Source organism: Lithobates pipiens, unplaced genomic scaffold (assembly GCF_037356315.1).
Source record: "Lithobates pipiens isolate NorthernLeopardFrog02 unplaced genomic scaffold, aLitPip1_a1.2 Scaffold_16, whole genome shotgun sequence".
Taxonomy (NCBI): Eukaryota; Metazoa; Chordata; class Amphibia; order Anura; family Ranidae; genus Lithobates; species Lithobates pipiens.
The window spans coordinates 646,135,137-646,156,095 of NW_027507748.1; the positions used below are offsets into that span (position 1 = coordinate 646,135,137).

General features: G+C 40.8%; 1 protein-coding gene across 1 annotated transcript in view; it reads left to right on the top strand.

Annotated features, from left to right (window-relative positions):
* CWF19L2 (CWF19 like cell cycle control factor 2) overlaps positions 1-20,959 on the top strand; it is a 339,825-nt gene that overhangs the window by 272,308 nt on the left and 46,558 nt on the right. Inside the window, exon 14 of the mRNA XM_077484334.1 lies at positions 14,531-14,647. Coding sequence (XP_077340460.1) covers positions 14,531-14,647 — 117 coding nt within the window. The remainder of the gene's footprint in view (positions 1-14,530; positions 14,648-20,959) is intronic.

Here is a 20,959-nt window from a genome sequence, read left to right on the forward strand (position 1 = left end):
AATAATTCTCAATGAGCAATATGAGACCCGGGGCTTTTTAGGTGCTCACTTCGGGGCTATAGCCCGGGTGAGCCCCCCGACACCACTGCTCTGGACAATGGGAGAATTAGACGATAACCAATTTTTGAAAAAAAAATTTTTTTGCTGCCAGTATACAGAGATGTTCTAGTTTAGGACTCGTGAATACTGGGTGTTTCACTATTGGTGAAGTTGCCATTCAATGTATCCCCCACTCCCCTGAGTGCAGCCTACCTGGGATAATGCATACCTTCTGTCTACTCTAATTTGGAGATCGTTCCTCTCAAAAGGTCCTGGTCACCTCCTGTTGATACTGCACATGTATGCTGCAGCCCTATACATTCCTTCCTATGGGCAAACTGTACTCATGATGGCCACCAGCTGTCCATCTGAGACTGGCTTGCTTATAGCAATGAATAGAGCTGTAGTGATGATGAAGAGGAGCCAGCCATGTGTTTATCAGAGGAAAAAACTCTGAATCAGGGAGGAAGGCAAGTATTACACCAGGTGGCATTCACTCAGAGGGGTGGGAGATTTATTGAAGGACAACTTTATTGTGGGCCTGCTGTCATAATAATCAACCATCACCATAATTAAAGTCAACTGTCCCTTAAAAGTCCATAGGACAAATGTATTCTTTTTTCTGTGCAGTTAATTTGATTGAGATACAGTATACAGAGGATTACAGAAGTTACATCCTGTGGCATAGGCTTTAGCATAGGCTTTAGTTCCAGACAATAGGCAAATGAGTCACAGAAAAGACAGCTTAATATAATATATTCTGCTCAAGCATAAATATCAGCACACTTGGGTATTGTCTGAGCACATTCTTCAAACAAGCCATATTTACAGTACTTGTACTCGCAGCCTGTCTTTGGCTGCTTAGCAAATGAAAGCAATATGGCCTCACCCCAGGAAGTCAGTGCTGAGATGATTGTCATGCAATCTGGACAACTACAGTGCCTTGAAAAAGTATTCATACCCCTTGACATTTTTCACATTTTGCCATATTACAACCAAAAGTGTAAATGTATTTTATTGCCATTTATGAGATATAGACCAAAATTGCCACATAATTGTGAAGTAGAAGGAAAATTATAAATGGTTTTCAAACTTTTTTTTACAAATAAATATGTGAAAAGTGTGTGCATTTCAAGTCTTGCCACAGATTCTCAATTAGATTTAGGTCTGAACTTTGACTAGGTCCATTATGCTTTGATCTAAACCATTCCATTTTAGCTCTGGTTGTATGTTTAGGGTCATTGTCCTGCTGGAAGGTGAACCTCCTCCCTAGTCTCTCAAGTCTTTTGCAGACTCTAATAGGTTTCCTTCTAAGATTGCCCCGTATTTGGCTCCATCCATCTTCCCATCAACTATGACCAGCTTCCCTGTCTCTGCTGAAGAAAAGCATCCACACAAGATGATGCTGCTACCACCATGTTTCACGATGGGGATGGTGTGGTCAGGGTGATGTACAGTGTTAGTTTACCACCACACATAGCCTTTTGCTTTTAGACCAAAAAGTTCAATTTTCCTCTGAACAGAGCACCTTCTTCCACATGTTTGCCGTTTCCCCCCCACGTGGCTTCTCACCTAACTGCAAATTGGACTTCTTATGGCTTTCTTTTAACAATGGATTTTTTTCTTTCCACTCTTCCATAAAGGCCAGATGTGTGGAGAGCACGACTAATAGTTGTCCTGTGGACAGATTCTCCCACCTGAGCTGTGGATCTCTGCAGCTCCTCCAGAGTTTTCCATGGGCCTTTTGGCTGCTTCTCTGATTAACCCCCCTAGCGGTAATCCCGAGTCTGGCTCGGGTTGGGATTTTAATTACAGGAGCGGTAACCCCGAGCCAGACTCGGGATCGCATCGCTCGATGCAGGGGAGGACACAGGGAGAGTTACTTACCTTGTCCCCTGGATCCAGCGATGTCCGCCGCGCTGTGTGATCGAGCTGTCCTCCGCTCGATTCACAGTGCCGAATGCCGCCGAGCTCCATTCCCTGAGACGTTACGGTGCACGGGAGCGGAGAACGGCGGCAAATTCAAAAAAGTAAAAGTACACAAAACACACACAGCACTGTAAACTTACAGATTACAGTGCTGTATTAAAAAATACACACCCCCTTTGTCCCTAGTGGTCTGTGCAGTGCCCTGCATGCACTTTTATATTATAAATACTGTTTTTTCTGCCTGGAATTTGGAGATTGTCCATAGCAACCAAAACTTGTCCCTTTTTCAGTGTTTTAGGATTTGATTACATTATTGAATATTTTTTATTATTCTTTATTATATTATAAACTTTATCATACCCGGGATGTCTGCTAGACTCTGGTTTGAACAGATTTAAGAGCGTTATTCCTAAGAATTACAGGACTACAAAATAAAACGCCAGATTTCCAAGCAAAATAATTGTACCGCTTTCAGCACCTTATTCCAGACTGAATCATACCGCCAGGGAGGTTAATACTCTCCTTGCCCAGCCTGTCAGTTTAGGTGGACAGTTTAGTGTGGTGTTCAAAGCTTGGGATTTTTTTTTATAACCTAACCCTGCTTTAAACTTCTCCACAAGTTTATCCCTGACCTGTCTGGTGTGTTCCTTGGCCTTATTGATGCTGTTTGTTTACTAAGGTTCTCTAACACAGTGGTCATCAACCCTGTCCTCAGGGCCCACTAACAGGCCAGGTTTTATGTATTAGAGATACAGACTAGAATACTGCAATCCCTGAGCAGCAAATTATATCACCTGTGATGTATTTCAGTTATCTTACAAACCTGGCCTGTTAATGGGCCCTGAGGACAGGGTTGGTGACTACTGCTCTAACAAACCTCTGAGGGCTTCACATAACAGCTGTATTTATCTGAATTTATACTGAGAATAAATTACACACAGATGGACTCTATTTATTAATTAGGTGACTTCTGAAGGCAGTTAGTGCCACTCGATTTTAGTTAGGGGTACCTGAGTAAAGGGAGGCTGAATACAAATGCAAGCCACCCTTTTCAGTTTTTATTTGTAAAAAAAATGTAAAACCAATTATTATTTTCCTTACATTTCACAATTATGTGCCACTTTGTGTTGGTCTATCACATAAAATCCATTTACGTTTTTGGTTGTAACATGACAAAATGTGGAACATTTTAAGGGGTGTGAATACTTTTTCAAGGCACTGTACATCCAGATTGGGTGATGATCATTGTGGCTTTGAGTAGGCGCAGACAGCCACAGCCAATCACCTTGCAGGAACAGGCAGTCAGCTCAGTTTAATTTGCTGAGCTGTAAAATGTGTGCTACACACATATAATCGATAATAGTACCTACTTCCAATAATATCACATATGGAACAAAGCATTTGATTGAGGCACTTTTGAGGAACTTTCATGGTATGGTATGAACTACAAAATACTTTTGTTTAAAATTACAAATATTTATTACATCAGATATTAAAATACCCCAAAAAAGAAAGTTACTGGGAGATAACACAAATAATAAAAAGACACAAAAACAAACAACAGATTATTGGTCCATAAAGGATACAACATGGTTCTAACAAAGCATAGCTTCCTCTAATACAGATTTGGCAATAGGTTAGGTATCCTCCACAACATGGGGGGGGGGGGGGGGGGCTCCAACGAGTTCTAATCTCATACGCTACAAGTTTCGCAGGGTGTCTACTTCTTCAGGAGTTGTATTTATGAGGCATATACTCTGTGAGAAAATATACAAAGGACACAATAATACACACAATTTTTTTTTTCAAAAAATCATGTGCAGGTGCAAAAAATGCATACATATATACTATTTTAAAGGTTGCTGAAAACAGCCATGGATAAAAAAGAAAGGCTTCTTCAAAGTAAGAGCTGTGAAAATGTGGAATAGTAGTTATATGACAAAAAGCATCCCTAGTGTCTCTGTGCATATAAACACTAATATAGTATGCTATAAGCATAGTACCCAGATGTAACACATGAACAAAAAAGTTATAACCGTGAAAATAGAACCAAAATAAGTTCCCCTTTATTACAAGCACTAATGCAAACAATAAATTCCATGCTGCATAACCTGACACACATTCAAATATAAATGTAATAATAAATGTACATTGCCAAGAGCCAATATTAACTTATCTATACGTGCTCTCCCTGCTTCTGGCTCTTCTGCAAACCCAGGCCGTTCAGGTCACAGATTACTTGGACACCCCAACTGATGGACTCTTCAACCATAATCCTTGTCTGCCAACGTTCAAAGAATAGTTCAGATTTCAGACCTCAGCATTTTGGCATACTCATAACAAGCAACAAGCAAATCCAACCCTTGGCTCGTCCAATGCTTCTGCCAGCCAGGCAAAGCTCTCCTGGATATGGTGGATCTCTAAACCTACCTTTTTAATATGGAAAGTCATGTCTTCATCTGCCTTTGGAGGTGGTAACAATGGATGGGAGCCTTACAGTCTGGGGCCTAGTTTATAACTCCTTGACTGTCCAAGAGCATGGTCCCCAGAGGAGTTGTAACGCCGCATCAACATACTGAAACTGAGAGCCATTAGATTATCTCTACAACACTGGAAATCATTTCTGCAAGACGACCCAGTCGTGGTGCAATTGGACAATGCCACAACAGGGGCCTACATAAATCATTAGGGGGGCATCAGAAGTGAAGCTGCACTAGGAGAAAGAAGTATTCTGCTATCCTGGGTGGAAACTTACATTCCAGTTTTCTTAGCAGTCCACATCCCTGGAGTGAACAACTGACAGCCAAACCTTTTCAGCCAATACCCAGACCCAGGTGAGTGGTCTCTGTACGCAAAGATTTTTTTCAAAACTTCTGTTAAAGATGGGGGTAAACCAGACGTTCATATCCTGGCCTCTGGGTTCAAAAACAAGCTGAACAAATTCATAGCCAAGACCAGGTATCCTCTAGCCTAGGCAGTAGATGCTCCAGTGATTCCTTGGACCTAATTCAAACTTGTTTATGCTTTCCTGCCAATGAAGATCCTTCCTCTGCTGCTGTGCAGGAGAGTGTACGAAAGAGTTTTGGTGATTTTCGTTGCTCCAAATTAACCCAGAAGAATGTGATACAGAGGGGTTGATTTACTAAAGGCAAATAGACTGTGCATATTTGCAAGTGCAGTTGCTCCAGAGCTTAGTAAATGAGGGAGAGCTCTGCTGGCTTCCATCATTCAATGGTGCAAGCAAAAGTGCCGTTTTTATTTAATTCTCCTTTCATGTAATTGGGTGTTCTGTGTAAAGTGTAGCTTTACCTCATTTACTAAGCTCTGAAGCAACTGCACTTGCAGAGTGTGACTGCACTTTCAAAGATGCACAGTCTATTTGCCTTTAGTAAATCAACCCCAAAGACATACTCAGACTTTGGCAGACAAGCCTTGCTGTCTTCCAGGTAGTAAAAAATAAAAAATTACTGCGCTCCTAATTTAAAAGAAAATAAAGAATTATTCCCCCACACACCTAAAGCTGCAGCTACCAGGATGTGATACACATCCAAAAAATCAATAAGCATAAAAATGTATGTGGCTGCGCTACCTAAACAATCCCACCCCACTCAGTCTGAGCAGCAGGTGTTGTCACAACCTACAGACCATAACCATGATCAATAAATTAAGTGAAAAATAAGTGAATACTTTCCCTATTAATCCATCAACATAAGTAAAGATTAATAAATATTACACAAATTCATAAACAATCATTAATCAATAACTGTAAATAAATATTGCACAAAGAAAATGGCGAATAAATGAGGTAAATGTTACACAAATTAATAAATATTACATACATTAATAAGTGCCAGTGAAAAAGTAAATATGAACAAATGAAAAATTAAATAGTTTAAAAAATAAAAAAAATAAAAAAACACCTATACATAAAAAATGTGCAACACAATCCCACAACCCAAAGTTGAAACCCCAAGTCCTAATAGGAGTATTTTTGGGGTTATTCCCACCCCAATCACAGCAAGAAGCTTGAATGCAACAAGATATGCCATTGAACATAAAAGGCTTACTTTGCATAGTGTGAGAACAGATAGCTGAACCCTAGGGAATACTCTATCGCTTGTTTCTTGACCTTTCTGCAGTATCTGGCCCCGATTACCTTCACATCACAGGTTTCTGCTTTATCCATTCTCTTCTGGAAACCTCTTGCCCCACAATCCCAAAATGAGGACTTTTCTTCAGGGAGTTGCTCATCCTGTTGTTGTTTGTCCCTCCTTTGAACCTATTAGATACATTTCCCTTGGAAGACTATGTAAGGTTGCCTTCCTGGTCGCCAATACATCTGTTAGGTTAGGTGTGTTTCTGAAAAACCTCTTCTGGATTTGCTCATGACCAAATGATTGAGATCAAAATCTTTGTTTTTTTTTAACCTAACATGGCCCCTTCTTTCTACCCCAATGTGGACATTGTCCTTGCTTCCTTTGTCCCGCTCTGAAACATGACAAGGAAATGGCCTTACGCATTCTGGATGTGGTCAGGGCCGTCTGGGTGTACCTAGCAGTCACAGCCTCTGTTCACAAGATGGACTCTTTCTCCATTCTGCCTCACAGGGGACATCCTGCTTCCCTATCCTTGATTGCCAGGTGACAACTTATTTCTAAGGCCTACACCTTTATTTAAACTGTGGGTAGCAGTGTGCTTAGCAACAGTAGGTATGACTAAAATTGGATCGTGATATCAGCTCTCCAGTAAAAATATGCCTCTCCAGCACCACACACCGCTGCTTGTCTGAATCGTCTCTGCTGGACCTGTGCAGAGATGAAGTGAAGATAAATCCTACTGAAGGGCCGCAGATAGCAAAAAACAAAAACCTAACACGGGGTCTTGACACTCCCTCTGCGATACTAAAAATAAAAACGTTGGCTTTACATACAATTTAATTAGAAGTGTAATACATCTTGGTGATGCCGCTGTCCCGTGTCTTTACAGGTTCATTGGTTTGGAGGCTCTTGGATATAATTTGCGCAGAGCTTGAAACCGTTATTATGCAGCTAATAGGATACACTAAAGATCCTGCCTGCCTTTTGCTGTCCTGCTTGTGTGATTGGAATTAAATTGTATCCAAAATGGTTGCCAGATTGAAGGTTGTTTGAAGGTCGTGTTTTCTGGCAACGCTGTTGCTGAAGGTTTCTGCATTTCCAATTAAATCGCTGGTTGTTTCTGCTGTTCTGGTCACACATTGAAATTGTCACGTTTTCATAGCACAGATGTGATACATTAGCGTTGTATGTGGCCAGCTGTATTGTGAAAACAAATGAGCGATTATACAGACACTTACTGGGCTCTACTACAGAGATTGAGAGTCCTTACGCCAAGACATTTATTAGCTTATTTAATGAGGCAATGGACACATTTCCATAATCCAATCGTGACTTTTTTTTTTTTTAACAGGTATGTTTACTGATTTTGGATAAAAAAAAAATAAAAAAAATAGGGTTGCACTGATACTGATTTTTTTATCGGTGAGTACTGATACCTTCGGTCAAATACTCGCTAATACTTTTGTTCAAGTACTCGCCGATATAGAGTACGATACTTTGCGGTGCGATTTGCGTCATTACAAAATGAATAGCCACAAATCACGCTGCAAAGAATCACATGCGATTTAAACAAGAATATGGTGCAATTCCTGTACGATTCACATGGGATTTCCCCAACTGCTCGTGTGTGTATGTGTGTATAGAAAGGGAAAAGTGGCATCTAGTACGCAGTTTAAATTTTTTTAGAACTCCCAGTACATATCTGGCCACATGCAAAATAATCTACATAGGTGTCCCGATCCACCGATGATAGCAAATCAGGGCCACTGAAGGAGAAGTTCCAGGACCCCCTGGGCATAGGGCGGAAGTGATGTCAGCTTGGGGGCGGATCACCTCTGCATTTCCTCTAGCCCCTGTGGGCACCTCCAGTGCACACACACAGGAGCGGTGGGGGAAATCACATGCAATTTGGCCAGGAATCGCACCGCATTCGTGTTCAAACGCACTGGGTAGTATTGGTATTATCTGTAACACCTAGAAGCATAAATAAAGGGTCCGCTCCCAACATCTGACTTCCCACAGTATTGATAGTACCTGCCAACTCCTGCCAAAAGGACTCAAGGTAAGGGTAGGTACACCCCACGTAAATAAAGAAACCAGGGGCAGTCTGACAACCTATATGGTACATAGCGGCAAGTTGTATTGGGGTCTCACAAGCTCTATGTAGGATTTTAGGCTGTTTAGCTGTCCCTAGCAGAAATAATAAGGACTTTCAAACCAGCCCTTCTCCAGTACAGGGATGCCCTCCCACCATTTCTGGAAGAGGCGATTCAGCCTCAAGTTGTTGCAGGAGAGTCTTATGCCCCGTACACATTAATGGATTTTCTGACAACAAATGTTGGATGTGAACTTGTTGGTGGAAAGTCCGACCGTGTGTATGCTCCATCGAACATTTGTTGGCGGACTTTCCGCCAACAAATGTTGGCTAGCAGGTTCTCGAATTTTCCGCCGACAAATGTTTGTTGGCGGATTTTTCTTCCATTTGTACACAAGTCCATCGGACAAAAGTCCACGCATGCTCGGAATCAAGTACGAGCTGGAGATATAACTAGCATTCTTAATGGAGATATCTTGTACGTCACTACGTTCGGAATTGTTGGCCAACATTTTTGTGACCATGTGTATGCAAGACAAGTTGGAGCCAACATCCTTCGAACAAAAATCCACGGTTTTGTTGTCGGAAAGTCTGATCATGTGTATGGGGTATTAGATATAAGGAAGAGAGTGGCTTTTTAATTCTATCCGTAATCAAAAATGTTTCAATAGAATATGAGGCAAGGGTAATAGAATTAGGAAATTGGGTCTGAATCTTGTGTCTTAACAGCAGAAATTGGAAAAACATCCAAGTAGATAACTAAAAGGGAGTTCTATCAAACTCTACCAATGTACAGTACCATTTGGCAGCATTTGATCCAGGGTTTAATTCCAAACCTGTGGATAAGTAAAGGTTTGTAAATGGGGGAGGAGAGGGAGTTATCCATAAAGGATTGAGTCGAGAGGAAGGTATTAGCATCAGCTTAATTTTCCCTCGCCTTTATCCTGACCATTAGAGTGGTCTTTATGGGGGTTGTAATGTCAGAGTTGAACCAGGGCTCCCAAAAAGCCAGACTACTGAATCTGCGTTGTCACTGCCAGGTTGTGTGCTTGTTGGGCAAACCACCAGCGGACTGTGACCCGTACTACTGCCTAGTAATACTTGGGAAGAGATGAAAGCCCCAGACTCCCTCTAGACAAGGGGCAGCTGTAGGATGTCCTTAACCAACATAGGGGTCTTTCCAGTCCAGATAAACAAGGATATAACATTATCTATTTTGTTAAAGAACACTGGTATAGACACAGCTTTCTGACAATTTTCTGGGAAAAGAGAGCAGGAGCGTGGCTTACTGAGCGCAGTGTTTTAATGGACGTACACAGCCTTGGCGAGCTCACACACGGGTATTTTGTACAGCCGGCTAGCTGAAGGAGACTTTCATGTAGTCAGGCTTGGACCGCAGTGGGTGACCAACCGGACATCAAATACAGTGATTTGATGACGTTCATTCGTTTAATACAGGACTACGTGCAGGCTAGTAGCCAATAGCTTTGGTCTCATCATTTGATCTGAGCATGCGTGCCACTTTGTCCGATTGGAATTCTTTACAAACAATGAAAATGTTATATCCAGCTCTCAAACTTTGTTCGTCGGACATTCCAACGGAAAAAAGTCAGATGGAGCACACACACGGTCGGATTATGCGACAACACAGTCCGATCGGACATTTTCTGTCTGAATTTCTGACCGTGTGTACAAGGGCTTAGAGTTAATTGACAGAGCAAGGGGGTGTAGGTTATCATTAATATATTTAAAGAGATCACTCTGTTATAATTCCAGGGTATTTAAAACAGAAAACCCAGATAAGTGGGGTATTAGTAGGTGGTCCAACAAGAATACCAGAGATTTGTCCCTACCTCATCTCACTATGTGTTTCAGATGTCTCTGATCTGATGTTAATGTGGATGCAACTACTGTATATCAAGTGCAGAAGCTGTAACCAACAAAGGTGGGCCCAAATTCAAACTTGTGGAGGACATCCCACAGAAACAGCCATTTAACAGAATTGAATGTCTTTTCGGCATCTGAAGACACAACCATCCCACTTGTTCCCCTACCATGCATCATCTCTATGTTGATGAATGAGCAACTCCAATTGATATCCCTTTGCTTTTCTGGAATAAAATCCGACTGATCCTCATGTTCAGTGGTTGTAAAAATATTCTTTAGGCGATTTGCCAGAAACTTTTTTTAAATCTTAGCATCCGCATTGTGTTAAAAAAACAAAACAAAGAAAAGCTGAAGAAAGCTGCATCCCTTTAAATTATGTTGCAGTGTAAAAAATTCTACTTGCCGCATTTTTAGTATATATTTGGTCAGTAAAATAAATACGCACCTCCCCATTGAAATGCATTGAAAACGATAGAAACTACCGATTTCATTGCAGCTTGTGACTTCATTTAACAGAAGTCTATGCAAGTCATAACGAAATCAGTAAAAAGTAGTGCAGGAACCTTTTTCATAATCACTGAGACATAAACGGTTCCATTGCCAGCAGTGGGGTGCGACTTGTCACAAGACATGACAAGTCAAGAAGGATGTCTGCTAGGATTCACCTGCATAAGGAATATGAGGGAACCGCTTGCCGCTGGTCTCACATCCTATACTGCTTGCGTTCCACTCGGTCCATCAGTCAAGACACATGGACGTTGTATAAATTCAATATATTGTTTCTAATGAACTTTTTTTTTCACACTATATATAAGGTTATATATTGCACATTAAGCACTAGTCACTTTAATCTTTGTTGTGAAGTTTATGGTTTATTTGCATGCACATGTTTTCCAGGTTATATGGTCCTAAAAAAAATTAAGCATAGCGCCCCCTATCACTTCTTTGTCCAGTAACTACAATATGACTTGTGTTGCAATTGTATATGCTATATTATTTATATCTATTAACTGCTGTTTTTTCCCTACAGAAGTTGGAGTTATCCTTTAAGTTAAAAAAAAATGTTTTTAGAGTTTAGAGCCTTTTTCTCTGTAATTCTGTTTTTTACAACACAGAGATGCCAGTGTGGCCACTTCAGCTAGCCTCTCTGTCAGTACCTCTGCATACCATTCTGAGTTTTGGCATACAAACCCCAAAAATAAGTTAAAAGAAATCAATATATCTTGTGCAGAAATCTCCCAGGTTGGTCTACTCTAACTGCACATTTCAATTTCCACTGAGCTGGAATAGAGTGTAAAGAGGCAAGACTGCTAGGTTGATTACACTGTTTAGGGGGTCTTTATTATGGGTCAGATGACAGTGGGATCTCTTTACAGTTAATTTAGAGTATGGAGAAATTGAGATCAATAGAAAAGGCCAGTGCAGAAAGCTGCAGTGTATTACAAAGGTAGATCAGAAGGCGGTTGTGTTTACAGCAGTATTAGAACTATACACAATGTGATTTACAGGTGTATCTCAAAAAATTAGAATATCATCAAAAAGGGCTGCTTTCACACTGGGGCAACAGCTCCGTTAGCGGTAAAGCGTTGCTAGTTTTAGGGGTGCCTTTTGGCCGCTAGCAGGGTGATTTTAACCCCTGCTAGCGGCTGAAGAAGGTAGCCCGGTTAAGACACTTCTGCCGCTATCTTCAGGAGTGGCTTGACACAAGGAATGTGTGTGGTGGCTCTTGAAGCACTGACACCAGCCATAGTCCGCTCCTTCTCCCCCATATTCTTTTTTTTTTTTTTTTTTTTACAAAAAGGTTTTTATTATTTTTCCATTGTGACAACAAATTAAGACAGTATAAGCATAGTATTCATTTTACAGAAGATCCAAGTACAAGTAGGTACTAACATGAACACAATGATAGATACTTAGTACATAAAAAGTGGTATACAGCTACAGCAACCCATCTCACAGGATAGATATCGGTTGGATCCCCTATCTGTGTCTCAGTAAGGCATGTTCGTTCTTAGCCCGTGGGCGTGGGAGGATGATACACGGGAGGGAACTACTGACCAGAAACATACCCGCGGGGGCTAGTCTCAACCCCACAGCCAGGCGACCGGCAGGGGGAGGGGCGGGGGGAAAACTCCACCTCTGGACCAGGCTGACCAGGATGCAAGACCAAATTTTGTGTAGAGGGGGTCAACTGCGGACTCCCTAGAGGGCCGGGGGGGTTCCCAGCGTAGGTCGTCGCATAAGGCCTATTCCCTCCTCCTCATATTCTTGAATGGCCTTTGCTTCACAATCCTCTCAAGGCTGCGGTTATCCCTGTTGCTTGTTGACCTTTTTCTACCACACTTTTTTCTTCCACTCAACTCTCCATTAATATGCTTGGATACAGCACTCTGTGAGCAGCTTATTTAGCAATGACTTTTTGTGACTTACCCCCTTTGTGGAGGGTGTTGATGACCGTCTTCTGGACAACTGTCAAGTCAGCAGTCTTCCCCTTGATTGTGTAACCTACTGAACCAGACAGAGAGACCATTTACAGTCTCGGGGAAACCTTTTTTGAGGTGTTTTGAGTTAATTAGCTGATTGGAGTGTGACACCATAAGTCTACAATATTGAACTTTTTCACAATATTCTAATTTTCTGAGATACAGAATTTTGGGTTTTTACAAGCTGTAAGCCATAATCATCAAAATTAAAAGAAAGAAATGCTTGAAATATATCGCTATGTGTGGTGTAAATCTATATAATATAGGAGTTTCACTTTTTGAATTAAATTACTGAAGAATATTAACTTTCTGATGATGATTACATTTTTTGAGATGCACCTGTATGTTTAGCACAATGACGGGGGAATAGGCTGTGGGTCGAGATTTTCCCTGATGCCACATGGAGCTAATCTGTGTGTTGTTGCCCTTGCGGACTCTCTTTTCTATTAGCTTTCCTTCCCTCATTTATTTGATACCCAGTAGCACATTTATACTCATTCAAATAGGGTTTAAATCTACTGTAAAAATCCAACGGTAGCTGTCCCTAATAACCTTCAGCATATAATCTGTCATTGCTGCTGAGTAGGTTAGTAAAGGAATCATTTTGTTTTACAGGCTTTTGCCAATGAAATAAAACGATTCTGGCCAGCAGAATCGAACAACGACACAATTTTTTATTTTTTTACTCAGATTACAGTGAGATTAGTTTGTAGCTTGAAGCTATAGACCGAATCAGGTTAGCATGAAATTGCTGCACAGATGAAATTCAGCACTTGTAGCATTACCAGTATGTGGCAATGGGTACTGGCCTGCATCTGGAAGATGAAAACTGACACCTTGTTCTTGAAGAAAGGCCGTACACGTTAATGGTTGTTTGCCGCTGCAGCGTGATAGATGGAATCATACCTCAGAAAATAATTCCCAATTTTTTAAAATAAAGATAACAATTTATGTCAGGCCTGTCTAGTTTATTTGCTTATTTGTCACATACAACCTTTGCTGAAAGGAATTTTCACAGATCCTTATTTGCGTGTACCAGTTTTTTTTTAGGGAGGGGCCATACTCCATAAAACCACAAGTTGTAGACTAAAAAAAATATTTTATGAAGAAGGGCTTAAAAAGCAACTCCTAGCACATCAAATATGTAGTTATGCAGTAGCTATAAGAGGGAAAACTCTTTACCCCTGCTTTTATTTTTTGGGTGCAGTGTGTATAAAAATTGCATAATGCTGTTCATGTATGAACTTCCAGAAACTTTGGTTTCTGTTGCTCAGATTCAGTGTAGTTCTGCTTTAAAGCCCAACTCCGTGGTCTGAAAAAAGTCTGCCTGCTCCATTTGCCTCCTATATTCTACACTTTCATTTTTTTTTGCGCACACCTTGAAAAGAGTTGAAATGTCTTTTTCATTCTGATTTCATTGGCAGCATGTGAGAGGGCAAACTGGGCACATTCACATCGCAGCTGTTTGACGTGTGCTCCACTACTAGACTGCAATATGCCATGTCTCCATCTCCTGAAATGTCTTCACTACAGGAGGCATAGGCATGGCCATGACTGCCATCCCTGGAGGGGAAGTGTTTGGATGGTGTTGGTAATGATGTGATGTCTGGGCCATTGTTGAAGTGCTCCACAGAGGGGAGGAGTTGCAGTAATTGGGCAAAATCCTGTTGACCTGTTACTGCAATTGCTGAAGAAATGTAGTACAGATAAAATGTATAGAATTGGGCTTCAACTGTTTCACTAACACCACAAAGGACACTGGCCTTCAATTTTCATGAGAATAGTGCATGGGCCATTCAAAATAACGTGATCACTGGTTACTTGCTAGTCATAATATAACAATGTTGATGTGTATTGTGACTTTAGTGAAAGAGAAATATATTTTTCGATTTTTTTATTATATGGATTTGTTTTGGACCTACCTATCTTATTACAGCTAGATAGCTCAGAGGTCCAAAGGTTTTTAAGTTGGCTTGAATTTTTATTTTTTGTTTTTCTAGGTTTATATTTGTCTCCCCAACCACCTCTCTCTCACAGAGGGACATTGTTTGATTGTACCTCTACAGCACTGCATTGCTGCCACATTAGTGGATGAAGATATTTGGAATGAAATCCAGGTCAGTCATTTCTTTATTTTTTTTTACTTTCTACAGCACAGGAAGTTGGGTTTAAAGATGAACTACTGGCAGATATAAAATACACAAATTATTGCAGCTCTTCAACTGTTATTTTTATTTTTTTAATACAAGCAGTGTAAATACCCAAATTTGACTTGGTATTAATCCCCATTACATCAGAATGCAGACTGGGAAAGGAAGAAGTGGCATAAGGAGCCTTTCAGTTGTGCTTTAATTTTCATCTTACGCAGTTCTATAGGTTGAAAAAAGATACAAGTCCATCTAGTTTAACCAACAGAAAAAATTATTAAAAAACACCCAAATACACTATTCTGGACCCACGATTGATTTTGGGGGTGGGGGGGGGGGGGCAAAAAGCAAACAAGGCTATATTCACATCTTTACTTCTGTGTGTCTGTGGGAATGTGTGTAAATCAGGGTTCCCAACCTTTCTAAACAAAGGGCCAGTTTACTGTCCCTCAAACTTTTTAGGGGGGTGGGGGGGGGGGTTGTGCGCACTGTGGCCAGTGGGATTGAACAATGCTACATGATTGGTATTAGGGGTAGTAATAGTGCCCATCATTGTTATCAACGGGAGGAATAGTGCCCCATCATTGGTGTTAATGGGAGGAATAGTACACCATCATTAGGGTCAATGGGAGGAATAGTACACCATCATTAGGGTCAATGGGAGGAATAGTGCACCATCATTAGGGTCAATGGGAGGAATAGTGCACCGGCATTGGTATCAGTAGGAAAATAGTGCCCCATTGTCAGTGTAAGTGGCAGAATTATTCCCCACTATTGCTGACAGTGGTGGTAACAATTCCTCAAAGGCTGGATAAAAGCAAGCAAAGGGCAGTTTATAGACCATTGGTGTAAATCACACATGTTCCTACAGCCGTACACAAAATGCTGTGCTTTAAGGAAAAAAATTGGGGTTGTCATTACCTTTTAGTGGTGTGGTTTTCTGCATTCGGAAACACATTTTAGAAGAGTTGCAGGGACCTTTTACCTGCAGGAAACACAGGCACAGCAAGGCATTCAAATGAATGGGCTGCTGTGCCTGCGTAAACGCAGCACACAGCGCCATTTTACATGTGAACAAAGCCTAAAGCCTAATTCATACAAAACTCAAAACTGTGGCACTATGTTTAAAGATTGCCTTTGAACTATAAAAACATGCTTGTATAATTCCATATATTCAATGCAAAAAAAAAAAAAAAGCGAGAATAACATGAAACTAATTTATCCAAATAAACAACATAAAAAGTCCAAAAGTATACTTGTCATAAGATCCAATCCTAGAAGTGTAATGACAGCACTCCACACCCAAGTGAACACAGACCTGCTTACCGGAGGATACGACCCCTACACAGAATGGTCATATAGGCTGTTATATATAAGGCTCCACCAAAGACATGAATGATGTCCAATAAGGATTTCTTTCTGCAATCCAAGTAGGTGGTATCAGACACTCTCAAAGGAGACCAGCTCCCTACCACCAAGGCGATCACACAAATCCTCCTCCAATAACCTCTCTGGCTTTCCAACCCGGTATAAGACATAAAGTGCAAAGAAGGGAAGTGCTTCCAATAGTGTAAAATCATCAAGTATTGCACTCACATCTAACTCAACCAATACACAGCGCTGTACACATAACAAATATCCAAGATGGCGTACAACCATCCAGCGTGTGTGATGATGTGTATATGTCCTAGCTCCGCCAAATGTGTTTCGTAGGTGACGTCATCAGGGGCCAATGGGGGGAAAAATCCTTTCTAATCTCCCAGGATGCAATCAGATATTTCCTGAATCAAAAGTCTCTGGTATTACCTATAAATGTTAATATCCTGTTATATTTTGTGCATTTAGCAATGCATCCAGTTCTCTTTTTAAAGCAATCTACTGATCTAACCAGAACTAGTTCGTCAGGCAGTCACAGCTCTTACTGTGAAGAAGCCTTTCCATATGTGGAGGTTAAAATCTCTTTTCCTCTGGTTGTAAAAAGTGCCTTCTTGTCTGCTATCGAGAAACATGCTAAGAATGATGGAGCAGAGTAACAAGTAGATGTTTGTTGTTTCTTCTTACTGTCCATATACAGGTCTCCTGCTCTTTTGGACAGGGCTGGGTTGTGTGGCAGACCCATGTAAATCTCAGGACTGGATTGGCAGAAATACTAATCCTTTGGCATGTAAAACAATGTCCATGTATTTTATTGTTGTATTTAGCTGTTTTCCTGAAGCTCAGCTTTAATGCCACCTTTTAAAGTACCTTAAGGTCATGTTCACTCTAATATGGTCAAATGCATTTGTTTTACTGCTAAAAATTGCAATTCCGGGTGAAAATCCAGTTTCTTAGGAGCCAATACACACCACTGCTTTGCTATGTCTACTTTCTATGCAGTTATTTGCAACATAAAACACACCGATTGAAAAGAATAGCAACACATAAAGGTAGATGTATTGTGTCTGGTTTGCAGAACAGCTGCTGTACCATAAATTCAATGTCTTCAGTGTTCTCCACCAATTTTTTCATAGCATACAAGAAAGAAAAACAGCTAGGATTATTTTTTTATAGTAATCTCCAGAGGAAGAAACATGAATGTTATCTAAAGACCTTGATAAATTAAAGGAACATTTTGGAGGCTAGCTTTCTTGTTTCTCAATTACATACTCACCAGAAATTAGTTGTTACTGCTTTCAAATGGCCTCTCAGCTTTCCCTAGATCTAGAAAGCTCCAAATGAAGGACCAGCTTGGACCATTGTAATTATACATATCTTATACCTGATGGGCTGATAGTGAAGCTGACAATCACTGCAGTAGTTGGCACTATTACAGTGATATCCACCATTTTCTGGGCCCTGTAGCACTGTAATTTACATAAAATCTTGTATTTTTTAATGAATGCAACACATTCTTTGATCTGGAGGAGGTGTAGAGGTGGGGTGGTAACATAGTGATCTCCACCTTGTCCAATCAGAGAACTCCTTGTATTAATAAAAAAAAAAAAAGGTGAATGACAGAAATACTGAGCAAATGACTCCCTGTGGTCAGTGCACATTGAGACAGCTGATTAGTACAGGAACTGGAGGATACGGGTGCGATCACTGTAGTAATGCCAACTTCTGCAGTGATTGTCCACTTCTACAATGATCCATCAGGTATGAAATATGCACACTAACATTTGTCCAAGCTGGACCAATGTAACAGTGCAATTAGGATCAAAAACAGAGTTCAGCTTTATTGGTCAAAACCTCCCTAAAGTATTTACTGGCTAATGTGTGGTGATTGTAGAATCCATGGGTGACTCTTCATGAATTAAGTACACTTCAAAGGCAAAAAAAGAATACCTACTCTTAGCCCAACAGTCCAGGGAGAGCCATTGTAGGATCCTCTAGTTGGTTCCCTGCTATTGTGGTGGTGGTGAAAGGATAGAAAATTGTATAATCCTATGGTTTGCTTTACTCACAAGATTGCCTTCCCTGTCACCATCACCTCTGTGAGAAGGAAGGTATGGACTGGTTGTTTTTTTTTTTTTTTCAGTAAGGAACCCTTTCTAGTTTTATACATGGACAAGGTGGCATTAAGGCCTAAAACCTCCTCTCATTTTAAGGTGATTTCAGCCTTCCACCTCCACCAGGACATTGTGCCTTTGTTCCTCTGCTAGGTCTATAAGTGCTTCTGGGGCTTTATGGCATCAGGCAACTTTTTCCAAATTTTGCAGGGCTGTCACCTGGTCTTCTGTTCACACATTCTCTAAGTTTTACCAGGTGGATGTTCAGGCCTCACCTGATGCTTTTGGTTAAAGACTAAGTTCACCATTTTTTTTTCTAAATTCCAGCTTCCCTATGTACCAATATACCATCTATGTACCATTATTGTGCAGAAAAGAAAAAGCTTTCTATATGTCGTAGACTAGGATTACCTCAGTATCCATCTTGTTGTATAAAAGCTGAACTCATTAACACACACCATGTACCTTCCTTCTCCCTCCAGATCACTCCCATCCACCTCTGTACTGACATACAATCAGTGTCAACAAACAACATTCGCACTGAATACACAGACAGACTCTTCCTTTTTTTGTACAGTTGTGCTGAAAAGTTTGCATACCCTAGCAAAAATTTTGGCATTGATATTGAAAATATGACGGATCATACCAAAAAACTGTATTTTATTTAAGGATAGTGATCATATGAAGCCATTTATTATCACATATTTGTTTGGCTCCTTTTTAAATCATAACAAAAATCGCCCAAATGGCCCTGATCAAAAGATAAAATTCATTTTTTAAGGAGCACAATATCACAGTACTTGAACAAAAATGAGCTGCATGGTTTGAGTTGCCATATATCTCAAAAAAGCCCAGTGAGGTGTGTCAAGGTGTTGTTGGGCATGTTGCAACCAAGCTTTTTTGTGGCATTGGCACAGTAAAGGCTACTTTCTGGCAACTTGACCATGCAGCTTATTTTTGTTCAAGTATAGTTGTATTGTGTTCCTTAAAAACAACCACACTACACTGTCTTTTTCCCAGAGCAGCCTGTATTTCTCCTAAAGGTTATCTGTGAGTTTTTCTTTGTATCCTGAACAATTCCTCTGGCAGTTGTGACTGAAAACTTTCTTGGTCTACCTGACCTTGGCTTGTTATCAAGAGATCTGTATTGTGTTCTGTAAAAACATCTGCCGATCTGCTCTACTCTTCACGCACAGCTGATTCCTCTCCTCGCTTCTCTCTCCGGCTCATAGCAGCAGTTCGCTGACGTCAGGAGGGGGAGAGAGAGCGCCAACAATCAGCTGAGCGGCGGGAGCTGTGCTCATACAAGGTACAGATTAACGGATATTTTACATTACAGGCACAGGGACATGTTATTAAGGTATAGAGGGGATAAGACAATTTAATAGCAGATACAAGAGGAGCAGGAGCGGAGGGGCAGGCACTGATATGAGGAGGGGGGAGGACACAGGAGAGCTGCAGATAATAGCAGGCTGCAGATGACGGAGGCACACAAACAGACCACGGTGTAAGGGCTCAGCAGCCATGATTATCGTGGTGAGTTTGCAGAGGGGAGGGTATAGTCAGGCAGGATCAGTCAAGTTTTTTAGGGTATACAGGGGGCCAAATGACACAGCGCAAGCACTGTGATGTATAACATGCTTTAAAGGAACTGGATCTGTTTTTTTTTTTATATATGGGTTAACAAACGCTTTAACTTTACAAATGTTCTTGTTCCTTCCCTTATTCCATTCACTTCATAGACTATTGAGTTAGAATTTCAGCTTCTATCCATTAGGTTTCTTATTTTAATCAATTTACTTTTAGTTATTTAATTTCAAGATTTATTCCTGTTATGTCCATTAGATGGTGCTTTAATGTGCTTGGCACCTGTATGACGTCATATAAAATTGTCGACTTTGAGTAGGAATATCTGAACAAGGCTTGCAGCTACAGGCATCATTCAGATATCTTCTTTTAGAGCCGGTGATTCCATGCACCATAAAAACAATCTGTTAAGCTGTTTGATCGTTCTTACAAGCAGCGGGAGGGGACCCCTCCGGTGCATCTCCCGGCTCACCTGTACGATTGGTAAGTCGGAGAAGGAATCGGTCCATGCCAAAAGTTTGCCATGGAGAGTCCGGCGGACCAGATGGCGCCACCCCCCCCCCCCCCCCCGGTGTCTCTGTGATCATACTGCATTTGAAAGACTGCTGCTGCCTCGGCTGTGAAGCCCGAATTGTTTTTTTTTTCAGGCTTCCCAGCCTAGAGGCAAGATCTGGGGACATATTTACCCCAGATCTCGCTGTAATGAAGACCTGTCAACTTTTATTCCTATTATAAGGAATGTAACCATCCCTTGTAATAGAAATAGTATGTATCAGAAAGTGTCAAAATAGAAAAAGTAAAATAAACAATTATATATTATTTTGTAAATGACGTTCAAACCACACGTGAGGTATCTCCGCGAAAGTTAGAGCGAGAGCAATAATTCTAGCGCTAGACCTCCTCTCTACCACTAAACAGGTAACCTGTACATTTTTTTAAAGCGTCGTCTATGGAGATTTTTAAGCACTGAAGTTTGGCGCCATTCCACGAGTATGCGCAATTTTAAAGCGTGACATATCACAAATGCTCGTCTGATGCGATACTTATCAGTATGCGAGTCCACATCCACATGGTAAGCGTGCCATTTTCAATATAAGGTAGTGGACCGCACAACTCATGGGGAAGCTTCAATTCTACTGTGCCCTCACATGGGTCTTTTTTCTTCTATTTTACGGACTTCATTTCCATGGTGGACTATTTTATTGAA